The 24,926-nt window shown below is 44.3% G+C and overlaps 1 protein-coding gene across 1 annotated transcript in view; it reads left to right on the plus strand.

Moving 5' to 3' along the window:
* The window catches only part of LOC124019528 (glutamate receptor-interacting protein 1-like), a gene marked incomplete at its 3' end in the record, with an annotated part of 335,325 nt that overhangs the window by 198,102 nt on the left and 112,297 nt on the right, over positions 1–24,926 (plus strand). Inside the window, exon 3 of the mRNA XM_046334890.1 lies at positions 14,107–14,187. Coding sequence (XP_046190846.1) covers positions 14,107–14,187 — 81 coding nt within the window. The remainder of the gene's footprint in view (positions 1–14,106; positions 14,188–24,926) is intronic.

The raw sequence follows: 24,926 nt of genomic DNA on the forward strand, positions 1-24,926 counted from the left end.
GAGAGAGAGAAAGAGACGAGGGAGATGAACAGAGAGAGAGAAAGAGACGAGGGAGAGGAACAGAGAGAGAGAAAGAGACGAGGGAGAGGAACAGAGAGAGAGAAAGAGACGAGGGAGAGGAACAGAAAGAGAAAGAGAGGGAGAGAGAAATAAAGATAGATGGGGAGGGAAAGAGAGAGAGTCCCTGCTGATCCAGTTAGCAGCAGGTCCCACTGTGAGTCTCACTCAGCACAATGAGCAGAATACCAAGTGTTCTAGAGTCTCACTCAGCACAATGAGCAGAATACCAAGTGTTCTAGAGTCTCACTCAGCACAATGAGCAGAATACCGAGTGTTCTAGAGTCTCACTCAGCACAATGAGCAGAATACCAAGTGTTCTAGAGTCTCACTCAGCACAATGAGCAGAATACCAAGTGTTCTAGAGTCTCACTCAGCACAATGAGCAGAATACCAAGTGTTCTAGAGTCTCACTCAGCACAATGAGCAGAATACCAAGTGTTCTAGAGTCTCACTCAGCACAATGAGCAGAATACCAAGTCTTCTAGAGTCTCACTCAGCACAATGAGCAGAATACCAAGTGTTCTAGATTCTCACTCAGCACAATGAGCAGAATACCGAGTGTTCTAGAGTCTCACTCAGCACAATGAGCAGAATACCAAGTGTACTAGAGTCTCACTCAGCACAATGAGCAGAATACCGAGTGTCCTAGATTCTCACTCAGCACAATGAGCAGAATACAGAGTGTTCTAGAGTCTCACTCAGCACAATGAGCAGAATACCGAGTGTCCTAGATTCTCACTCAGCACAATGAGCAGAATACCGAGTGTTCTAGAGTCTCACTCAGCACAATGAGCAGAATACCGAGTGTCCTAGATTCTCACTCAGCACAATGAGCAGAATACTGAATGTTCTAGAGTCTCACTCAGCACAATGAGCAGAATACCGAGTGTTCTAGAGTCTCGCTCAGCACAATGAGCAGAATACCGAGTGTTCTAGAGTCTCACTCAGCACAATGAGCAGAATACCGAGTGTTCTAGAGTCTCGCTCAGCACAATGAGCAGAATACCGAGTGTTCTAGAGTCTCGCTCAGCACAATGAGCAGAATACCGAGTGTTCTAGAGTCTCGCTCAGCACAATGAGCAGAATACCGAGTGTTCTAGAGTCTCGCTCAGCACAATGAGCAGAATACCGAGTGTTCTAGAGTCTCGCTCAGCACAATGAGCAGAATACCGAGTGTTCTAGAGTCTCGCTCAGCACAATGAGCAGAATACCAAGTGTTCTAGAGTCTCGCTCAGCACAATGAGCAGAATACCGAGTGTTCTAGAGTCTCGCTCAGCACAATGAGCAGAATACTGAGTGTTCTAGAGTCTCACTCAGCACAATGAGCAGAATACCAAGTGTCCTGTTTCTGGCACTTAAAGCTCATCATGAACGCAGCGAGAGAGAGGAGAGAATATCAAATGTGTGGATTCATATTGACAGTGTGTGTGCATGGTGTATAATGTGTATGCATGATTGTGGTAATGAGTTACATCGGTTGCATTCGTTTGAGTGTGTGTGTGTGTGTGTGCTAGTGTGTGTTAGTGTGTGTGTCTGTGTGTGCATGTGTGTGTGTGTAGCCTATGTGGGTATGGCTGGGGTCCATAAGCAGTGTCTGCTGTTCAGTGATGATAGCCCCCCCCCCCCCCCTGTCTTCACATCACATCCCAGTAATCCCTGACCCCCCTCCATGCATTCCACAAAGCCTAATGTACTGCAGAAATGGAGGATGCTGAGACAAGCACTCATCTGGAGCCCTAAGACAGGAGCTCTTTGTGGGGAGGACAAAGGTATTCTCTTCCTGGTCCTGTCAGGCACTATAGCTGTTGTCTTCCTGTCAGACACATCTACTGTTGTCTTCCTGTCAGAGACTACTACCGTTGTTGTCTTCCTGTCAGAGACTACTACTGTTGGCTTCCTGTCAGAGACTACTACTGTTGGCTTCCTGTCAGAGACTACTACTATTGTTGTCTTCCTGTCAGACACTACTACTGTTGTCTTCCTGTCAGAGACTACTACTGTTGTTGTCTTCCTGTCAGAGACTACTACTGTTGTTGTCTTCCTGTCAGACACTACTACTGTTGTCTTCCTGTCAGAGACTACTGGTGTTGTCTTCCTGTCAGACACTACTACTGTTGTATTCCTGTCAGAGACTACTACTGTTGTCTTCCTGTCAGAGACTACTGGTGTTGTCTTCCTGTCAGACACTACTACTGTTGTATTCCTGTCAGAGACTACTACTGTTGTCTTCCTGTCAGAGACTACTGGTGTTGTCTTCCTGTCAGACACTACTACTGTTGTTGTCTTCCTGTCAGAGACTACTACTGTTGTTGTCTTCCTGTCAGAGACTACTACTGTTGTCTTCCTGTCAGAGACTACTGGTGTTGTTGTCTTCCTGTCAGAGACTACTACTACTGTTGTCTTCCTGTCAGAGACTACTGTTGTTGTTGTCTTCCTGTCAGACACTACTACTGTTGTCTTCCTGTCAGAGACTACTGGTGTTGTCTTCCTGTCAGACACTACTACTGTTGTTGTCTTCCTGTCAGAGACTACTACTGTTGGCTTCCTGTCAGAGACTACTACTGTTGTTGTCTTCCTGTCAGAGACTACTACTACTGTTGTCTTCCTGTCAGAGACTACTGGTGTTGTTGTCTTCCTGTCAGACACTACTACTGTTGTCTTCCTGTCAGAGACTACTACTGTTGTCTTCCTGTCAGACACTACTACTGTTGTCTTCCTGTCAGAGACTACTACTGTTGTCTTCCTGTCAGACACTACTACTGTTGTTGTCTTCCTGTCAGAGACTACTACTATTGTTGTCTTCCTGTCAGAGACTACTACTGTTGTATTCCTGTCAGAGACTACTACTGTTGTATTCCTGTCAGACACTACTACTGTTGTTGTCTTCCTGTCAGAGACTACTGTTGTTGTTGTCTTCCTGTCAGAGACTACTACTGTTGTTGTCTTCCTGTCAGACACTACTACTGTTGTCTTCCTGTCAGAGACTACTGGTGTTGTCTTCCTGTCAGACACTACTACTGTTGTATTCCTGTCAGAGACTACTACTGTTGTCTTCCTGTCAGAGACTACTGGTGTTGTCTTCCTGTCAGACACTACTACTGTTGTATTCCTGTCAGAGACTACTACTGTTGTCTTCCTGTCAGAGTCTACTGGTGTTGTCTTCCTGTCAGACACTACTACTGTTGTTGTCTTCCTGTCAGAGACTACTACTGTTGTTGTCTTCCTGTCAGAGACTACTACTGTTGTCTTCCTGTCAGAGACTACTGGTGTTGTTGTCTTCCTGTCAGAGACTACTACTACTGTTGTCTTCCTGTCAGAGACTACTGTTGTTGTTGTCTTCCTGTCAGACACTACTACTGTTGTCTTCCTGTCAGAGACTACTGGTGTTGTCTTCCTGTCAGACACTACTACTGTTGTTGTCTTCCTGTCAGAGACTACTACTGTTGTTGTCTTCCTGTCAGAGACTACTACTGTTGGCTTCCTGTCAGAGACTACTACTGTTGTTGTCTTCCTGTCAGAGACTACTACTACTGTTGTCTTCCTGTCAGAGACTACTGGTGTTGTTGTCTTCCTGTCAGACACTACTACTGTTGTCTTCCTGTCAGAGACTACTACTACTGTTGTCTTCCTGTCAGAGACTACTGGTGTTGTTGTCTTCCTGTCAGACACTACTACTGTTGTCTTCCTGTCAGAGACTACTACTGTTGTCTTCCTGTCAGAGACTACTACTGTTGTCTTCCTGTCAGACACTACTACTGTTGTTGTCTTCCTGTCAGAGACTACTGGTGTTGTTGTCTTCCTGTCAGAGACTACTACTGTTGTCTTCCTGTCAGAGACTACTACTGTTGTATTCCTGTCAGACACTACTACTGTTGTTGTCTTCCTGTCAGAGACTACTGTTGTTGTTGTCTTCCTGTCAGAGACTACTACTGTTGTATTCCTGTCAGAGACTACTACTACTGTTGTCTTCCTGTCAGAGACTACTACTGTTGTCTTCCTGTCAGAGACTACTGGTGTTGTCTTCCTGTCAGACACTACTACTGTTGTTGTCTTCCTGTCAGAGACTACTACTGTTGTTGTCTTCCTGTCAGAGACTACTGTTGTTGTTGTCTTCCTGTCAGAGACTACTGTTGTTGTTGTCTTCCTGTCAGACACTACTACTGTTGTCTTCCTGTCAGAGACTACTGTTGTTGTTGTCTTCCTGTCAGAGACTACTGTTGTTGTTGTCTTCCTGTCAGACAATACTACTGTTGTCTTCCTGTCAGAGACTACTGTTGTTGTCTTCCTGTCAGAGACTACTGTTGTTGTCTTCCTGTCAGAGACTACTACTGTTGTCTTCCTGTCAGAGACTACTGTTGTTGTCTTCCTGTCAGAGACTACTGTTGTTGTCTTCCTGTCAGACACTACTACTGTTGTTGTCTTCCTGTCAGACACTACTACTGTTGTCTTCCTGTCAGAGACTACTACTGTTGTTGTCTTCCTGTCAGAGACTACTACTACTGTTGTCTTCCTGTCAGAGACTACTACTGTTGTATTCCTGTCAGAGACTACTACTGTTGTTGTCTTCCTGTCAGAGACTACTACTGTTGTATTCCTGTCAGAGACTACTACTGTTGTTGTCTTCCTGTCAGAGACTACTACTGTTGTCTTCCTGTCAGAGACTACTGGTGTTGTTGTCTTCCTGTCAGAGACTACTGTTGTTGTTGTCTTCCTGTCAGACACTACTACTGTTGTCTTCCTGTCAGAGACTACTGTTGTTGTTGTCTTCCTGTCAGAGACTACTGTTGTTGTTGTCTTCCTGTCAGACAATACTACTGTTGTCTTCCTGTCAGAGACTACTGTTGTTGTCTTCCTGTCAGAGACTACTGTTGTTGTCTTCCTGTCAGAGACTACTGTTGTTGTTGTCTTCCTGTCAGACACTACTACTGTTGTCTTCCTGTCAGAGACTACTGTTGTTGTCTTCCTGTCAGAGACTACTGTTGTTGTCTTCCTGTCAGAGACTACTACTGTTGTCTTCCTGTCAGAGACTACTGTTGTTGTCTTCCTGTCAGAGACTACTGTTGTTGTCTTCCTGTCAGACACTACTACTGTTGTTGTCTTCCTGTCAGACACTACTACTGTTGTCTTCCTGTCAGAGACTACTACTGTTGTTGTCTTCCTGTCAGAGACTACTACTACTGTTGTCTTCCTGTCAGAGACTACTACTGTTGTATTCCTGTCAGAGACTACTACTGTTGTTGTCTTCCTGTCAGAGACTACTACTGTTGTCTTCCTGTCAGAGACTACTACTGTTGTCTTCCTGTCAGACACTACTACTGTTGTCTTCCTGTCAGAGACTACTACTACTGTTGTCTTCCTGTTGTTGTCTTCCTGTCAGACACTACTACTGTTGTCTTCCTGTCAGAGACTACTACTGTTGTCTTCCTCAGAGACTACTGTTGTTGTCTTCCTGTCAGACACTACTACTGTTGTCTTCCTGTCAGACACTACTTCTGTTGTATTCCTGTCAGAGACTACTGTTGTTGTCTTCCTGTCAGAGACTACTGGTGTTGTTGTCTTCCTGTCAGACACTACTACTGTTGTCTTCCTGTCAGAGACTACTGTTGTTGTCTTCCTGTCAGAGACTACTGTTGTTGTCTTCCTGTCAGAGACTACTACTACTATTGTTTTCTTCCTGTCAGACACTACTACTACTACTGTTGTCTTCCTGTCAGAGACTACTACTGTTGTCTTCCTGTCAGAGACTACTACTGTTGTCTTCCTGTCAGAGACTACTACTGTTGTCTTCCTGTCAGAGACTACTACTGTTGTCTTCCTGTCAGACACTACTACTGTTGTCTTCCTGTCAGAGACTACTGTTGTTGTCTTCCTGTCAGAGACTACTACTGTTGTCTTCCTGTCAGAGACTACTACTGTTGTCTTCCTGTCAGAGACTACTACTGTTGTCTTCCTGTCAGAGACTACTACTGTTGTCTTCCTGTCAGAGACTACTACTGTTGTCTTCCTGTCAGAGACTACTACTGTTGTCTTCCTGTCAGACACTACTACTGTTGTCTTCCTGTCAGAGACTACTACTACTGTTGTCTTCCTGTCAGAGACTACTGTTGTTGTCTTCCTGTCAGAGACTACTACTGTTGTTGTCTTCCTGTCAGAGACTACTACTGTTGTCTTCCTGTCAGACACTACTACTGTTGTCTTCCTGTCAGAGACTACTACTGTTGTTGTCTTCCTGTCAGAGACTACTACTGTTGTCTTCCTGTCAGAGACTACTGTTGTTGTCTTCCTGTCAGACACTACTACTACTGTTGTCTTCCTGTCAGAGACTACTACTGTTGTCTTCCTGTCAGAGACTACTACTGTTGTCTTCCTGTCAGACACTACTACTGTTGTTGTCTTCCTGTCAGAGACTACTACTGTTGTCTTCCTGTCAGAGACTACTACTGTTGTCTTCCTGTCAGAGACTACTACTGTTGTCTTCCTGTCAGAGACTACTACTGTTGTCTTCCTGTCAGACACTACTACTGTTGTTGTCTTCCTGTCAGAGACTACTACTGTTGTCTTCCTGTCAGACACTACTACTGTTGTTGTCTTCCTGTCAGACACTATTGTTTTCTTCCTGTCAGACACTACTACTACTGTTGTCTTCCTGTCAGACACTACTACTGTTGTCTTCCTGTCAGAGACTACTGTTGTTGTCTTCCTGTCAGACACTACTACTGTTGTTGTCTTCCTGTCAGAGACTACTACTGTTGTCTTCCTGTCAGACACTACTACTGTTGTTGTCTTCCTGTCAGACACTACTACTGTTGTCTTCCTGTCAGAGACTACTGTTGTTGTCTTCCTGTCAGAGACTACTACTGTTGTCTTCCTGTCAGAGACTACTGTTGTTGTCTTCCTGTCAGACACTACTACTGTTGTTGTCTTCCTGTCAGAGACTACTGTTGTTGTCTTCCTGTCAGAGACTACTACTGTTGTCTTCCTGTCAGAGACTACTGTTGTTGTCTTCCTGTCAGACACTACTACTGTTGTTGTCTTCCTGTCAGAGACGACTACTACTGTTGTCTTCCTGTCAGACACTACTACTGTTGTTGTCTTCCTGTCAGAGACTACTGGTGTTGTTGTCTTCCTGTCAGAGACTACTACTGTTGTTGTCTTCCTGTCAGACACTACTACTGTTGTTGTCTTCCTGTCAGAGACTACTACTGTTGTCTTCTTGTCAGACACTACTACTGTTGTCTTCCTGTCAGAGACTACTGTTGTTGTCTTCCTGTCAGACACTACTACTGTTGTCTTCCTGTCAGAGACTACTGTTGTTGTCTTCCTGTCAGACACTACTACTGTTGTCTTCCTGTCAGACACTACTACTGTTGTCTTCCTGTCAGAGACTACTGTTGTTGTCTTCCTGTCAGACACTACTACTGTTGTCTTCCTGTCAGACACTACTACTGTTGTCTTCCTGTCAGACACTACTACTGTTGTCTTCCTGTCAGAGACTACTGTTGTTGTCTTCCTGTCAGACACTACTACTGTTGTCTTCCTGTCAGAGACTACTACTGTTGTCTTCCTGTCAGAGACTACTGTTGTTGTCTTCCTGTCAGACACTACTACTGTTGTCTTCCTGTCAGACACTACTACTGTTGTCTTCCTGTCAGAGACTACTGTTGTTGTTTTCCTGTCAGAGACTACTACTGTTGTCTTCCTGTCAGAGACTACTACTGTTGTTGTCTTCCTGTCAGAGACTACTACTGTTGTTGTCTTCCTGTCAGAGACTACTACTGTTGTTGTCTTCCTGTCAGACACTACTACTGTTGTCTTCCTGTCAGACACTACTACTGTTGTCTTCCTGTCAGAGACTACTACTATTGTTGTCTTCCTGTCAGACACTACTACTGTTGTCTTCCTGTCAGAGACTACTACTATTGTTGTCTTCCTGTCAGACACTACTACTGTTGTCTTCCTGTCAGAGACTACTGTTGTTGTCTTCCTGTCAGAGACTACTACTATTGTCTTCCTGTCAGAGACTACTACTGTTGTTGTCTTCCTGTCAGACACTACTACTGTTGTCTTCCTGTCAGAGACTACTGTTGTTGACTTCCTGTCAGAGACTACTACTATTGTTGTCTTCCTGTCAGAGACTACTGGTGTTGTCTTCCTGTCAGAGACTACTGTTGTTGTCTTCCTGTCAGAGACTACTACTGTTGTTGTCTTCCTGTCAGCACTACTACTGTTGTCTTCCTGTCAGAGACTACTGGTGTTGTTGTCTTCCTGTCAGACACTACTACTGTTGTCTTCCTGTCAGAGACTACTGTTGTTGACTTCCTGTCAGAGACTACTACTATTGTTGTCTTCCTGTCAGAGACTACTGGTGTTGTCTTCCTGTCAGAGACTACTGTTGTTGTCTTCCTGTCAGAGACTACTACTGTTGTTGTCTTCCTGTCAGCACTACTACTGTTGTCTTCCTGTCAGAGACTACTGTTGTTGTCTTCCTGTCAGACACTACTACTGTTGTTGTCTTCCTGTCAGAGACTACTACTATTGTTGTCTTCCTGTCAGAGACTACTGGTGTTGTTGTCTTCCTGTCAGAGACTACTGCTGTTGTTGTCTTCCTGTCAGACACTACTACTACTGTTGTCTTCCTGTCAGAGACTACTGTTGTTGTCTTCCTGTCAGACACTACTACTGTTGTTGTCTTCCTGTCAGACACTACTACTGTTGTTGTCTTCCTGTCAGAGACTACTACTATTGTTGTCTTCCTGTCAGAGACTACTACTGTTGTCTTCCTGTCAGAGACTACTACTGTTGTTGTCTTCCTGTCAGAGACTACTACTATTGTTGTTGTCTTCCTGTCAGAGACTACTGGTGTTGTTGACTTCCTGTCAGAGACTACTACTGTTGTCTTCCTGTCAGAGACTACTACTATTGTTGTCTTCCTGTCAGAGACTACTATTGTTGTCTTCCTGTCAGAGACTACTACTGTTGTCTTCCTGTCAGAGACTACTGTTGTTGTCTTCCTGTCAGACACTACTACTGTTGTCTTCCTGTCAGAGACTACTATTGTTGTCTTCCTGTCAGAGACTACTACTGTTGTTGTCTTCCTGTCAGAGACTACTACTGTTGTCTTCCTGTCAGAGACTACTACTGTTGTCTTCCTGTCAGAGACTACTACTGTTGTCTTCCTGTCAGAGACTACTACTGTTGTCTTCCTGTCAGAGACTACTACTGTTGTCTTCCTGTCAGACACTACTACTGTTGTCTTCCTGTCAGAGACTACTACTGTTGTTGTCTTCCTGTCAGACACTACTACTGTTGTTGTCTTCCTGTCAGAGACTACTACTATTGTTGTCTTCCTGTCAGAGACTACTATTGTTTTCTTCCTGTCAGAGACTACTGGTGTTGTTGTCTTCCTGTCAGCACTACTACTGTTGTCTTCCTGTCAGAGACTACTGTTGTTGTCTTCCTGTCAGAGACTACTGGTGTTGTTGTCTTCCTGTCAGAGACTACTGGTGTTGTTGACTTCCTGTCAGAGAATACTGGTGTTGTTGTCTTCCTGTCAGAGACTACTACTATTGTTGACTTCCTGTCAGAGACTACTGGTGTTGTTGACTTCCTGTCAGAGACTACTGTTGTTGTCTTCCTGTCAGAGACTACTGGTGTTGTTGTCTTCCTGTCAGAGACTACTGGTGTTGTTGTCTTCCTGTCAGAGACTACTGGTGTTGTTTTCTTCCTGTCAGAGACTACTGGTGTTGTTGACTTCCTGTCAGAGACTACTGGTGTTGTTGACTTCCTGTCAGAGACTACTGGTGTTGTTGTCTTCCTGTCAGAGACTACTGGTGTTGTTGTCTTCCTGTCAGAGACTACTACTGTTGTTGTCTTCCTGTCAGAGACTACTGGTGTTGTTGACTTCCTGTCAGAGACTACTGGTGTTGTTGTCTTCCTGTCAGAGACTACTGGTGTTGTTGTCTTCCTGTCAGAGACTACTACTACTGTTGTCTTCCTGTCAGAGACTACTGGTGTTGTTGACTTCCTGTCAGAGACTACTGGTGTTGTTGACTTCCTGTCAGAGACTACTGGTGTTGTTGACTTCCTGTCAGAGACTACTGGTGTTGTTGACTTCCTGTCAGAGACTATTGGTGTTGTTGACTTCCTGTCAGAGACTACTGGTGTTGTTGTCTTCCTGTCAGAGACTACTGGTGTTGTTGACTTCCTGTCAGAGACTACTGGTGTTGTTGACTTCCTGTCAGAGACTACTGGTGTTGTTGACTTCCTGTCAGAGACTACTACTGTTGTTGACTTCCTGTCAGAGACTACTGGTGTTGTTGACTTCCTGTCAGAGACTACTGTTGTTGTTGACTTCCTGTCAGAGACTACTGGTGTTGTTGACTTCCTGTCAGAGACTACTGGTGTTGTTGACTTCCTGTCAGAGACTACTGGTGTTGTTGACTTCCTGTCAGAGACTACTACTGTTGTTGTCTTCCTGTCAGAGACTACTGGTGTTGTTGACTTCCTGTCAGAGACTACTGGTGTTGTTGACTTCCTGTCAGAGACTACTGGTGTTGTTGACTTCCTGTCAGAGACTACTGGTGTTGTTGACTTCCTGTCAGAGACTACTGGTTCTGTTCATGCTGCCGTCTGATGGTTATTTCAGCAGTGGATCCGATACCTGTCTGTTGTCTCTGTACTAGGAGAGGGAAGGGGGTTCCTCTGTGTACTGACTGACACACTGAGATGAAGGGATGCCTGTGGTTTGATTGAGTCTTTCACCTCAAAATGTCAACATGTTAAAGTTGTTATGCCGTCGTTGACAGGTCCAAGAGCCTCTCTGATACCGAGTCGCCAAGGAGAAACGTCTACCTGGTGACAGTAAAGACAGAGAAACATATTCAGTCTACAGGGCATTCAGACTCCTGCCCTTGTCCACCACATGTTGTTACGTTACAGACTTATTTTAAAATGGATTAAATCAACTAAATTCCTCATCAACCTTGACATTTTTTTTTTAAATGTTTGCAAATTTATATACAAAAAATATGTACAAACGTGTTCAGACGTTTCCATTGATCATCCTTGAGATGTTTCTACAACTTGATTGGAGTCCACCTGTGGTAAATTCAATTGATTGGACATGATTTGGAAATGTACACACACCTGTCTATATAAAAGGTTCCACAGTTGACAGTGCATGTCAGAGCACTTATTTGCTATGAGACTCGAAATTGAGCTCAGATGAATCCTGTTTCCATTCATCATCCTTGAGATGTTTCTACAACTTGATTGGAGTCCACCTGTGGTAAAGTCAATTGATTGGACATATATTTGGAAAGGTACACACACCTGTCTATATGATATATGATGTGTAGAAAAACACCTCTTGGACGAATCCCGGTTCCTGTTAAGTCCTGCTGATGGCAGAGTCAGGATTTGGAGTAAGCAGCACGAGTCCATGGTCCCATCCTGCCTGGTGTCAACGGGACAGGCTGGTGGAGGTGGTATCTACAGCAACTGCACGATGACATCGCGTCAGTATGGACCAACGTCCCCTTAGAACGTTTCCCGACTTGTAGAATCCATAACCCAAAGAATTCAGGCTGTTCTGGAAGCCAAGGAGGGTCCGACCCGGTACTAGATGGGTTAATAAATTGTCCGGTGTATATATACAGTATATATATATTTATACTAATTTCAGTCATTTACTTTTCAAATAACAGTCATTTATCCTTCGTATTTAACGTTATCTCAGAGCATTATCTCGTATTTACGTTATCTCATGAGTGTTATCTCGTATTTACGTTATCTGATGAGCGTTATCTCGTATTTACGTTATCTCCTGAGAACTATGACGGTATTGGCTTCTTTACTGGAGCTCAAGGCCGGAGGGGTGTACTCTTCATCATGAACTCTGTGTTTGTGAGTGATGTCGCAGGACTGATGTGCTGTTGGATGTGTGTCTGTTGTGTTGGACGCTTGATTCACTTCCTTCTCGTTATCCTCTCAATGTCTTGTTTGAGTCCTATCAAGGGATGTTGTGGTGGTTGTAGTGCTATCTGACTCCTTGGTCCTGGTGAGAGGGTTGTTGACTGTGTGGTTGTAGTCTGACTCCTTGGTCCTGGTGAGAGGGTTGTTGACTGTGAATAGTGCTATCTGACTCCTTGGTCCTGGTGAGAGGGTTGTTGACTGTGTGGTTGTAGTGCTATCTGACTCCTTGGTCCTGATGAGAGGGTTGTAGTGCTATCTGACTCCTTGGTCCTGGTGAGAGGGTTGTTGACTGTGAGTAGTGCTATCTGACTCCTTGGTCCTGGTGAGAGGGTTGTTGACTGTGTGGTTGTAGTGCTATCTGACTCCTTGGTCCTGGTGAGAGGGTTGTTGACTGTGTGGTTGTAGTGCTATTTGTCTCCTTGGTCCTGGTGAGAGGGTTGTTGACTGTGAGTAGTGCTATCTGACTCCTTGGTCCTGGTGAGAGGGTTGTTGACTGTGTGGTTGTAGTGCTATCTGACTCCTTGGTCCTGGTGAGGGGGTTGTTGACTGTGTGGTTGTAGTGCTATCTGACTCCTTGGTCCTGGTGAGAGGGTTGTTGACTGTGTGGTTGTAGTGCTATCTGACTCCTTGGTCCTGGTGAGAGGGTTGTTGACTGTGTGGTTGTAGTGCTATCTGACTCCTTGGTCCTGGTGAGAGGGTTGTTGACTGTGAGTAGTGCTATCTGACTCCTTGGTCCTGGTGAGAGGTTGTTGACTGTGTGGTTGTAGTGCTATCTGACTCCTTGGTCCTGGTGAGAGGGTTGTTGACTGTGTGGTTGTAGTGCTATCTGACTCCTTGGTCCTGGTGAGAGGTTGTTGACTGTGTGGTTGTAGTGCTATCTGACTCCTTGGTCCTGGTGAGAGGGTTGTTGACTGTGTGGTTGTAGTGCTATCTGTCTCCTTGGTCCTGGTGAGGGGGTTGTTGACTGTGTGGTTGTAGTGCTATCTGACTCCTTGGTCCTGGTGAGGGGGTTGTTGACTGTGAGTAGTGCTATCTGTCTCCTTGGTCCTGGTGAGAGGGTTGTTGACTGTGTGGTTGTAGTGCTATCTGACTCCTTGGTCCTGGTGAGAGGGTTATTGACTGTGTGGTTGTAGTGCTATCTGACTCCTTGGTCCTGGTGAGGGGGTTGTTGACTGTGTGGTTGTAGTGCTATCTGACTCCTTGGTCCTGGTGAGAGGGTTGTAGTGCTATCTGTCTCCTTGGTCCTGGTGAGAGGGTTGTAGTGCTATCTGTCTCCTTGGTCCTGGTGAGAGGGTTGTAGTGCTATCTGTCTCCTTGGTCCTGGTGAGAGGGTTGTAGTGCTATCTGTCTCCTTGGTCCTGGTGAGAGGGTTGTTGACTGTGAGTAGTGCTATCTGACTCCTTGGTCCTGGTGAGAGGGTTGTTGACTGTGAGTAGTGCTATCTGTCTCATTGGTCCTGGTGAGAGGGTTGTTGACTGTGTGGTTGTAGTGCTATCTGACTCCTTGGTCCTGGTGAGAGGGTTGTTGACTGTGAGTAGTGCTATCTGTCTCCTTGGTCCTGGTGAGGGGGTTGTTGACTCTGAGTAGTGCTATCTGACTCCTTGGTCCTGGTGAGAGGGTTGTTGACTGTGTGGTTGTAGTGCTATCTGTCTCCTTGGTCCTGGTGAGAGGGTTGTTGACTGTGTGGTTGTAGTGCTATCTGACTCCTTGGTCCTGGTGAGAGGGTTGTTGACTGTGTGGTTGTAGTGCTATCTGTCTCCTTGGTCCTGGTGAGAGGGTTGTTGACTGTGTGGTTGTAGTGCTATCTGACTCCTTGGTCCTGGTGAGAGGGTTGTTGACTGTGTGGCTGTAGTGCTATCTGTCTCCTTGGTCCTGGCGAGAGGGTTGTTGACTGTGTGGTTGTAGTGCTATCTGACTCCTTGGTCCTGGTGAGAGGGTTGTTGACTGTGTGGTTGTAGTGCTATCTGACTCCTTGGTCCTGGTGAGAGGGTTGTTGACTGTGTGGCTGTAGTGCTACAGTAGCCATCTCAACCCAGTAGCTGACAGTGTCTTTCCCTTCCTTGTTGTTTCCAGATGAGGGGCCTTACACAAAGCACTCCAACCCCTCCAGGCCACCCGATGGAGCGCTGGCCATCAGGAGGCAGAGTATCCCAGGTAAGGATACATAACCTCTGACCCCTCACTGAGCCTTGACTTTTAATCTCTCACCTATGAACCCTAACCTGATTGTCCCCAAACGTGATCGACCCATCACCCCTTACCTGATTGGACACTAGTCACCTAATACCTCCCACCCTACTACCTAACCCACACCTCCCAATGAGCTAGATTAGCCCCTCCCCTCACCAGTCAGTTCAATGCATACTTCAATATGTTGTGATCCCTTACCTGCCTGTACCTGTCCTTACCTCACCTGACCCTCTGCCCCTTCACACCCGTAAATGTCTCTCTTTGCCTCTGAAAGAAACGGTCTGTGCTTCAACAATAGAAAACCTTTACAAACATGCTCTAAATGTCTTGAACAGAATATATTGAACACTTTTACACGGACTCAGTGAGCTCTATCAGAATGTGTTGTGGACTCAGTGAGCTCTATTAGAATGTGTTGTGGACTCAGTGAGCTCTATTAGAATGTGTTGTGGACTCAGTGAGCTCTATTAGAATGTGTTGTGGACTCAGTGAGCTCTATTAGAATGTGTTGTGGACTCAGTGAGCTCTATTAGAATGTGGTGTGGACTCAGTGAGCTCTATCAGAATGTGTTGTGGACTCAGTGAGCTCTATCAGAATGTGTTGTGGACTCAGTGAGCTCTATCAGAATGTGTTGTGGACTCAGTGAGCTCTATCAGAATGTGTTGTGGACTCAGTGAGCTCTATTAGAATGTGTTGTGGACTCAGTGAGCTCTATTAGAATGTGTTGTATCTCATGGACTCAGTGAGCTCTATCAGAATGTGTTGTGGACTCAGTGAGCTCTATTAGAATGTGTTGTATCTCATGGACTCAGTGAGCTCTATTAGAATGTGTTGTGGACTCAGTGAGCTCTATTAGAATGTGTTGTGGACTCAGTGAGCTCTATCAGAATGTGTTGTGGACTCAGTGAGCTCTATTAGAATGTGTTGTGGACTCAGTGAGCTCTATCAGAATGTGTTGTATCTCGTGGACTCAGTGAGCTCTATTAGAATGTGTTGTGGACTCAGTGAGCTCTATCAGAATGTGTTGTATCTCATGGACTCAGTGAGCTCTATTAGAATGTGTTGTGGACTCAGTGAGCTCTATTAGAATGTGTTGTATCTCGTGGACTCAGTGAGCTCTATTAGAATGTGTTGTGGACTCAGTGATCTCTATTAGAATGTGTTGTATCTCATGGACTCAGTGAGCTCTATCAGAATGTGTTGTGGACTCAGTGAGCTCTATTAGAATGTGTTGTATCTCATGGACTCAGTGAGCTCTATTAGAATGTGTTGTGGACTCAGTGAGCTCTATTAGAATGTGTTGTGGACTCAGTGAGCTCTATCAGAATGTGTTGTGGACTCAGTGAGCTCTATTAGAATGTGTTGTGGACTCAGTGAGCTCTATCAGAATGTGTTGTATCTCGTGGACTCAGTGAGCTCTATTAGAATGTGTTGTGGACTCAGTGAGCTCTATTAGAATGTGTTGTATCTCATGGACTCAGTGAGCTCTATCAGAATGTGTTGTGGACTCAGTGAGCTCTATTAGAATGTGTTGTGGACTCAGTGAGCTCTATCAGAATGTGTTGTGGACTCAGTGAGCTCTATTAGAATGTGTTGTATCTCATGGACTCAGTGAGCTCTATCAGAATGTGTTGTATCTCATGGACTCAGTGAGCTCTATTAGAATGTGTTGTGGACTCAGTGAGCTCTATTAGAATGTGTTGTATCTCGTGGACTCAGTGAGCTCTATTAGAATGTGTTGTGGACTCAGTGAGCTCTATTAGAATGTGTTGTATCTCGTGGACTCAGTGAGCTCTATTAGAATGTGTTGTGGACTCAGTGAGCTCTATTAGAATGTGTTGTATCTCGTGGACTCAGTGAGCTCTATTAGAATGTGTTGTGGACTCAGTGAGCTCTATTAGAATGTGTTGTATCTCATGGACTCAGTGAGCTCTATTAGAATGTGTTGTGGACTCAGTGAGCTCTATTAGAATGTGTTGTGGACTCAGTGAGCTCTATCAGAATGTGTTGTGTCAGTGAGCTCTATTAGAATGTGTTGTGGACTCAGTGAGCTCTATCAGAATGTGTTGTATCTCGTGGACTGGACTCTATTAGAAGTGTGGCTCTGAGCTCTATCAGAATGTGTTGTATCTCATGGACTCAGTGAGCTCTATTAGAATGTGTTGTGGACTCAGTGAGCTCTATTAGAATGTGTTGTATCTCGTGGACTCAGTGAGCTCTATTAGAATGTGTTGTGGACTCAGTGAGCTCTATTAGAATGTGTTGTATCTCATGGACTCAGTGAGCTCTATTAGAATGTGTTGTGGACTCAGTGAGCTCTATTAGAATGTGTTGTGGACTCAGTGAGCTCTATCAGAATGTGTTGTGGACTCAGTGAGCTCTATTAGAATGTGTTGTGGACTCAGTGAGCTCTATCAGAATGTGTTGTATCTCGTGGACTCAGTGAGCTCTATTAGAATGTGTTGTGGACTCAGTGAGCTCTATTAGAATGTGTTGTATCTCATGGACTCAGTGAGCTCTATCAGAATGTGTTGTGGACTCAGTGAGCTCTATTAGAATGTGTTGTGGACTCAGTGAGCTCTATCAGAATGTGTTGTGGACTCAGTGAGCTCTATTAGAATGTGTTGTATCTCATGGACTCAGTGAGCTCTATCAGAATGTGTTGTATCTCATGGACTCAGTGAGCTCTATTAGAATGTGTTGTGGACTCAGTGAGCTCTATTAGAATGTGTTGTATCTCGTGGACTCAGTGAGCTCTATTAGAATGTGTTGTGGACTCAGTGAGCTCTATTAGAATGTGTTGTATCTCGTGGACTCAGTGAGCTCTATTAGAATGTGTTGTGGACTCAGTGAGCTCTATTAGAATGTGTTGTATCTCGTGGACTCAGTGAGCTCTATTAGAATGTGTTGTGGACTCAGTGAGCTCTATTAGAATGTGTTGTATCTCATGGACTCAGTGAGCTCTATTAGAATGTGTTGTGGACTCAGTGAGCTCTATTAGAATGTGTTGTGGACTCAGTGAGCTCTATTAGAATGTGTTGTATCTCGTGGACTCAGTGAGCTCTATTAGAATGTGTTGTGGACTCAGTGAGCTCTATTAGAATGTGTTGTATCTGTGGACTCAGTGAGCTCTATTAGAATGTGTTGTATCTCGTGGACTCAGTGAGCTCTATTAGAATGTGTCGTGGACTCAGTGAGCTCTATTAGAATGTGTTGTATCTCATGGACTCAGTGAGCTCTATTAGAATGTGTTGTATCTCACGGACTCAGTGAGCTCTATTAGAATGTGTTGTGGACTCAGTGAGCTCTATTAGAATGTGTTGTATCTCGTGGACTCAGTGAGCTCTATTAGAATGTGTTGTATCTCGTGGACTCAGTGAGCTCTATTAGAATGTGTTGTGGACTCAGTGAGCTCTATCAGAATGTGTTGTATCTCATGGACTCAGTGAGCTCTATTAGAATGTGTTGTGGACTCAGTGAGCTCTATTAGAATGTGTTGTGGACTCAGTGAGCTCTATTAGAATGTGTTGTGGACTCAGTGAGCTCTATCAGAATGTGTTGTATCTCGTGGACTCAGTGAGCTCTATCAGAATGTGTTGTGGACTCAGTGAGCTCTATCAGAATGTGTTGTGGACTCAGTGAGCTCTATCAGAATGTGTTGTGGACTCAGTGAGCTCTATTAGAATGTGTTGTATCTCGTGGACTCAGTGAGCTCTATTAGAATGTGTTGTGGACTCAGTGAGCTCTATCAGAATGTGTTGTGGACTCAGTGAGCTCTATCAGAATGTGTTGTGGACTCAGTGAGCTCTATTAGAATGTGTTGTATCTCATGGACTCAGTGAGCTCTATTAGAATGTGTTGTATCTCGTGGACTCAGTGAGCTCTATTAGAATGTGTTGTATCTCGTGGACTCAGTGAGCTCTATCAGAATGTGTTGTGGACTCAGTGAGCTCTATTAGAATGTGTTGTATCTCATGGACTCAGTGAGCTCTATCAGAATGTGTTGTATCTCGTGGACTCAGTGAGCTCTATCAGAATGTGTTGTGGACTCAGTGAGCTCTATCAGAATGTGTTGTATCTCGTGGACTCAGTGAGCTCTATCAGAATGTGTTGTGGACTCAGTGAGCTCTATTAGAATGTGTTGTATCTCGTGGACTCAGTGAGCTCTATTAGAATGTGTTGTGGACTCAGTGAGCTCTATCAGAATGTGTTGTATCTCGTGGACTCAGTGAGCTCTATTAGAATGTGTTGTGGACTCAGTGAGCTCTATTAGAATGTGTTGTATCTCATGGACTCAGTGAGCTCTATCAGAATGTGTTGTATCTGTGGACTCAGTGAGCTCTATTAGAATGTGTTGTGGACTCAGTGAGCTCTATCAGAATGTGTTGTATCTCATGGACTCAGTGAGCTCTATTAGAATGTGTTGTATCTCGTGGACTCAGTGAGCTCTATTAGAATGTGTTGTATCTCGTGGACTCAGTGAGCTCTATTAGAATGTGTTGTGGACTCAGTGAGCTCTATCAGAATGTGTTGTATCTCGTGGACTCAGTGAGCTCTATCAGAATGTGTCGTGGACTCAGTGAGCTCTATTAGAATGTGTTGTATCTGTGGACTCAGTGAGCTCTATCAGAATGTGTTGTGGACTCAGTGAGCTCTATTAGAATGTGTTGTATCTCATGGACTCAGTGAGCTCTATCAGAATGTGTTGTATCTCGTGGACTCAGTGAGCTCTATCAGAATGTGTTGTGGACTCAGTGAGCTCTATCAGAATGTGTTGTATCTCGTGGACTCAGTGAGCTCTATCAGAATGTGTTGTGGACTCAGTGAGCTCTATTAGAATGTGTTGTATCTCGTGGACTCAGTGAGCTCTATTAGAATGTGTTGTGGACTCAGTGAGCTCTATCAGAATGTGTTGTATCTCGTGGACTCAGTGAGCTCTATTAGAATGTGTTGTGGACTCAGTGAGCTCTATTAGAATGTGTTGTATCTCATGGACTCAGTGAGCTCTATCAGAATGTGTTGTATCTCGTGGACTCAGTGAGCTCTATTAGAATGTGTTGTGGACTCAGTGAGCTCTATCAGAATGTGTTGTATCTCATGGACTCAGTGAGCTCTATTAGAATGTGTTGTATCTCGTGGACTCAGTGAGCTCTATTAGAATGTGTTGTATCTCGTGGACTCAGTGAGCTCTATTAGAATGTGTTGTGGACTCAGTGAGCTCTATCAGAATGTGTTGTATCTCGTGGACTCAGTGAGCTCTATCAGAATGTGTCGTGGACTCAGTGAGCTCTATTAGAATGTGTTGTATCTCGTGGACTCAGTGAGCTCTATCAGAATGTGTTGTATCTCGTGGACTCAGTGAGCTCTATTAGAATGTGGTCAGTGAGCTCTATCAGAATGTGTCGTGGACTCAGTGAGCTCTATTAGAATGTGTTGTATCTCGTGGACTCAGTGAGCTCTATTAGAATGTGTTGTATCTCGTGGACTCAGTGAGCTCTATTAGAATGTGTTGTGGACTCAGTGAGCTCTATCAGAATGTGTTGTATCTCATGGACTCAGTGAGCTCTATTAGAATGTGTTGTGGACTCAGTGAGCTCTATTAGAATGTGTTGTGGACTCAGTGAGCTCTATTAGAATGTGTTGTATCTCGTGGACTCAGTGAGCTCTATTAGAATGTGTTGTGGACTCAGTGAGCTCTATCAGAATGTGTTGTGGACTCAGTGAGCTCTATTAGAATGTGTTGTATCTCGTGGACTCAGTGAGCTCTATTAGAATGTGTTGTATCTCGTGGACTCAGTGAGCTCTATCAGAATGTGTTGTATCTCATGGACTCAGTGAGCTCTATTAGAATGTGTTGTGGACTCAGTGAGCTCTATTAGAATGTGTTGTATCTCATGGACTCAGTGAGCTCTATTAGAATGTGTTGTATCTCGTGGACTCAGTGAGCTCTATCAGAATGTGTTGTGGACTCAGTGAGCTCTATCAGAATGTGTTGTATCTCATGGACTCAGTGAGCTCTATCAGAATGTGTTGTGGACTCAGTGAGCTCTATCAGAATGTGTTGTGGACTCAGTGAGCTCTATCAGAATGTGTTGTATCTCATGGACTCAGTGAGCTCTATTAGAATGTGTTGTATCTCATGGACTCAGTGAGCTCTATTAGAATGTGTTGTGGACTCAGTGAGCTCTATTAGAATGTGTTGTGGACTCAGTGAGCTCTATTAGAATGTGTTGTATCTCGTGGACTCAGTGAGCTCTATTAGAATGTGTTGTGGACTCAGTGAGCTCTATTAGAATGTGTTGTATCTCGTGGACTCAGTGAGCTCTATTAGAATGTGTTGTGGACTCAGTGAGCTCTATTAGAATGTGTTGTATCTCGTGGACTCAGTGAGCTCTATTAGAATGTGTTGTGGACTCAGTGAGCTCTATTAGAATGTGTTGTGGACTCAGTGAGCTCTATCAGAATGTGTTGTGGACTCAGTGAGCTCTATTAGAATGTGTTGTATCTCATGGACTCAGTGAGCTCTATCAGAATGTGTTGTATCTCATGGACTCAGTGAGCTCTATTAGAATGTGTTGTGGACTCAGTGAGCTCTATTAGAATGTGTTGTATCTCGTGGACTCAGTGAGCTCTATTAGAATGTGTTGTGGACTCAGTGAGCTCTATTAGAATGTGTTGTATCTCGTGGACTCAGTGAGCTCTATTAGAATGTGTTGTGGACTCAGTGAGCTCTATTAGAATGTGTTGTATCTCGTGGACTCAGTGAGCTCTATTAGAATGTGTTGTGGACTCAGTGAGCTCTATTAGAATGTGTTGTATCTCATGGACTCAGTGAGCTCTATTAGAATGTGTTGTGGACTCAGTGAGCTCTATTAGAATGTGTTGTGGACTCAGTGAGCTCTATTAGAATGTGTTGTATCTCGTGGACTCAGTGAGCTCTATTAGAATGTGTTGTGGACTCAGTGAGCTCTATTAGAATGTGTTGTATCTCGTGGACTCAGTGAGCTCTATTAGAATGTGTTGTATCTCGTGGACTCAGTGAGCTCTATTAGAATGTGTCGTGGACTCAGTGAGCTCTATTAGAATGTGTTGTATCTCATGGACTCAGTGAGCTCTATTAGAATGTGTTGTATCTCACGGACTCAGTGAGCTCTATTAGAATGTGTTGTGGACTCAGTGAGCTCTATTAGAATGTGTTGTATCTCGTGGACTCAGTGAGCTCTATTAGAATGTGTTGTATCTCGTGGACTCAGTGAGCTCTATTAGAATGTGTTGTGGACTCAGTGAGCTCTATCAGAATGTGTTGTATCTCATGGACTCAGTGAGCTCTATTAGAATGTGTTGTGGACTCAGTGAGCTCTATTAGAATGTGTTGTGGACTCAGTGAGCTCTATTAGAATGTGTTGTGGACTCAGTGAGCTCTATCAGAATGTGTTGTATCTCGTGGACTCAGTGAGCTCTATCAGAATGTGTTGTGGACTCAGTGAGCTCTATCAGAATGTGTTGTGGACTCAGTGAGCTCTATCAGAATGTGTTGTGGACTCAGTGAGCTCTATTAGAATGTGTTGTATCTCGTGGACTCAGTGAGCTCTATTAGAATGTGTTGTGGACTCAGTGAGCTCTATCAGAATGTGTTGTGGACTCAGTGAGCTCTATCAGAATGTGTTGTGGACTCAGTGAGCTCTATTAGAATGTGTTGTATCTCATGGACTCAGTGAGCTCTATTAGAATGTGTTGTATCTGTGGACTCAGTGAGCTCTATTAGAATGTGTTGTATCTCGTGGACTCAGTGAGCTCTATCAGAATGTGTTGTGGACTCAGTGAGCTCTATTAGAATGTGTTGTATCTCATGGACTCAGTGAGCTCTATCAGAATGTGTTGTATCTCGTGGACTCAGTGAGCTCTATCAGAATGTGTTGTGGACTCAGTGAGCTCTATCAGAATGTGTTGTATCTCGTGGACTCAGTGAGCTCTATCAGAATGTGTTGTGGACTCAGTGAGCTCTATTAGAATGTGTTGTATCTCGTGGACTCAGTGAGCTCTATTAGAATGTGTTGTGGACTCAGTGAGCTCTATCAGAATGTGTTGTATCTCGTGGACTCAGTGAGCTCTATTAGAATGTGTTGTGGACTCAGTGAGCTCTATTAGAATGTGTTGTATCTCATGGACTCAGTGAGCTCTATCAGAATGTGTTGTATCTCGTGGACTCAGTGAGCTCTATTAGAATGTGTTGTGGACTCAGTGAGCTCTATCAGAATGTGTTGTATCTCATGGACTCAGTGAGCTCTATTAGAATGTGTTGTATCTCGTGGACTCAGTGAGCTCTATTAGAATGTGTTGTATCTCGTGGACTCAGTGAGCTCTATTAGAATGTGTTGTGGACTCAGTGAGCTCTATCAGAATGTGTTGTATCTCGTGGACTCAGTGAGCTCTATCAGAATGTGTCGTGGACTCAGTGAGCTCTATTAGAATGTGTTGTATCTCGTGGACTCAGTGAGCTCTATCAGAATGTGTTGTGGACTCAGTGAGCTCTATTAGAATGTGTTGTATCTCATGGACTCAGTGAGCTCTATCAGAATGTGTTGTATCTCGTGGACTCAGTGAGCTCTATCAGAATGTGTTGTGGACTCAGTGAGCTCTATCAGAATGTGTTGTATCTCGTGGACTCAGTGAGCTCTATCAGAATGTGTTGTGGACTCAGTGAGCTCTATTAGAATGTGTTGTATCTCGTGGACTCAGTGAGCTCTATTAGAATGTGTTGTGGACTCAGTGAGCTCTATCAGAATGTGTTGTATCTCGTGGACTCAGTGAGCTCTATTAGAATGTGTTGTGGACTCAGTGAGCTCTATTAGAATGTGTTGTATCTCATGGACTCAGTGAGCTCTATCAGAATGTGTTGTATCTCGTGGACTCAGTGAGCTCTATTAGAATGTGTTGTGGACTCAGTGAGCTCTATCAGAATGTGTTGTATCTCATGGACTCAGTGAGCTCTATTAGAATGTGTTGTATCTCGTGGACTCAGTGAGCTCTATTAGAATGTGTTGTATCTCGTGGACTCAGTGAGCTCTATTAGAATGTGTTGTGGACTCAGTGAGCTCTATCAGAATGTGTTGTATCTCGTGGACTCAGTGAGCTCTATCAGAATGTGTCGTGGACTCAGTGAGCTCTATTAGAATGTGTTGTATCTCGTGGACTCAGTGAGCTCTATCAGAATGTGTTGTATCTCGTGGACTCAGTGAGCTCTATTAGAATGTGTTGTGGACTCAGTGAGCTCTATCAGAATGTGTCGTGGACTCAGTGAGCTCTATTAGAATGTGTTGTATCTCGTGGACTCAGTGAGCTCTATTAGAATGTGTTGTATCTCGTGGACTCAGTGAGCTCTATTAGAATGTGTTGTGGACTCAGTGAGCTCTATCAGAATGTGTTGTATCTCATGGACTCAGTGAGCTCTATTAGAATGTGTTGTGGACTCAGTGAGCTCTATTAGAATGTGTTGTGGACTCAGTGAGCTCTATTAGAATGTGTTGTATCTCGTGGACTCAGTGAGCTCTATTAGAATGTGTTGTGGACTCAGTGAGCTCTATCAGAATGTGTTGTGGACTCAGTGAGCTCTATTAGAATGTGTTGTATCTCGTGGACTCAGTGAGCTCTATTAGAATGTGTTGTATCTCGTGGACTCAGTGAGCTCTATCAGAATGTGTTGTATCTCATGGACTCAGTGAGCTCTATTAGAATGTGTTGTGGACTCAGTGAGCTCTATTAGAATGTGTTGTATCTCATGGACTCAGTGAGCTCTATTAGAATGTGTTGTATCTCGTGGACTCAGTGAGCTCTATCAGAATGTGTTGTGGACTCAGTGAGCTCTATCAGAATGTGTTGTATCTCATGGACTCAGTGAGCTCTATCAGAATGTGTTGTGGACTCAGTGAGCTCTATCAGAATGTGTTGTGGACTCAGTGAGCTCTATCAGAATGTGTTGTATCTCATGGACTCAGTGAGCTCTATTAGAATGTGTTGTATCTCATGGACTCAGTGAGCTCTATTAGAATGTGTTGTGGACTCAGTGAGCTCTATTAGAATGTGTTGTGGACTCAGTGAGCTCTATTAGAATGTGTTGTATCTCGTGGACTCAGTGAGCTCTATCAGAATGTGTTGTGGACTCAGTGAGCTCTATTAGAATGTGTTGTATCTCGTGGACTCAGTGAGCTCTATCAGAATGTGTTGTGGACTCAGTGAGCTCTATTAGAATGTGTTGTATCTCGTGGACTCAGTGAGCTCTATCAGAATGTGTTGTGGACTCAGTGAGCTCTATTAGAATGTGTTGTATCTCATGGACTCAGTGAGCTCTATTAGAATGTGTTGTGGACTCAGTGAGCTCTATTAGAATGTGTTGTATCTCGTGGACTCAGTGAGCTCTATTAGAATGTGTTGTATCTCGTGGACTCAGTGAGCTCTATCAGAATGTGTTGTGGACTCAGTGAGCTCTATCAGAATGTGTTGTATCTCATGGACTCAGTGAGCTCTATTAGAATGTGTTGTATCTCATGGACTCAGTGAGCTCTATTAGAATGTGTTGTGGACTCAGTGAGCTCTATTAGAATGTGTTGTATCTCGTGGACTCAGTGAGCTCTATTAGAATGTGTTGTGGACTCAGTGAGCTCTATCAGAATGTGTTGTGGACTCAGTGAGCTCTATTAGAATG

Source organism: Oncorhynchus gorbuscha, unplaced genomic scaffold, assembly GCF_021184085.1.
Source record: "Oncorhynchus gorbuscha isolate QuinsamMale2020 ecotype Even-year unplaced genomic scaffold, OgorEven_v1.0 Un_scaffold_619, whole genome shotgun sequence".
Taxonomy (NCBI): Eukaryota; Metazoa; Chordata; class Actinopteri; order Salmoniformes; family Salmonidae; genus Oncorhynchus; species Oncorhynchus gorbuscha.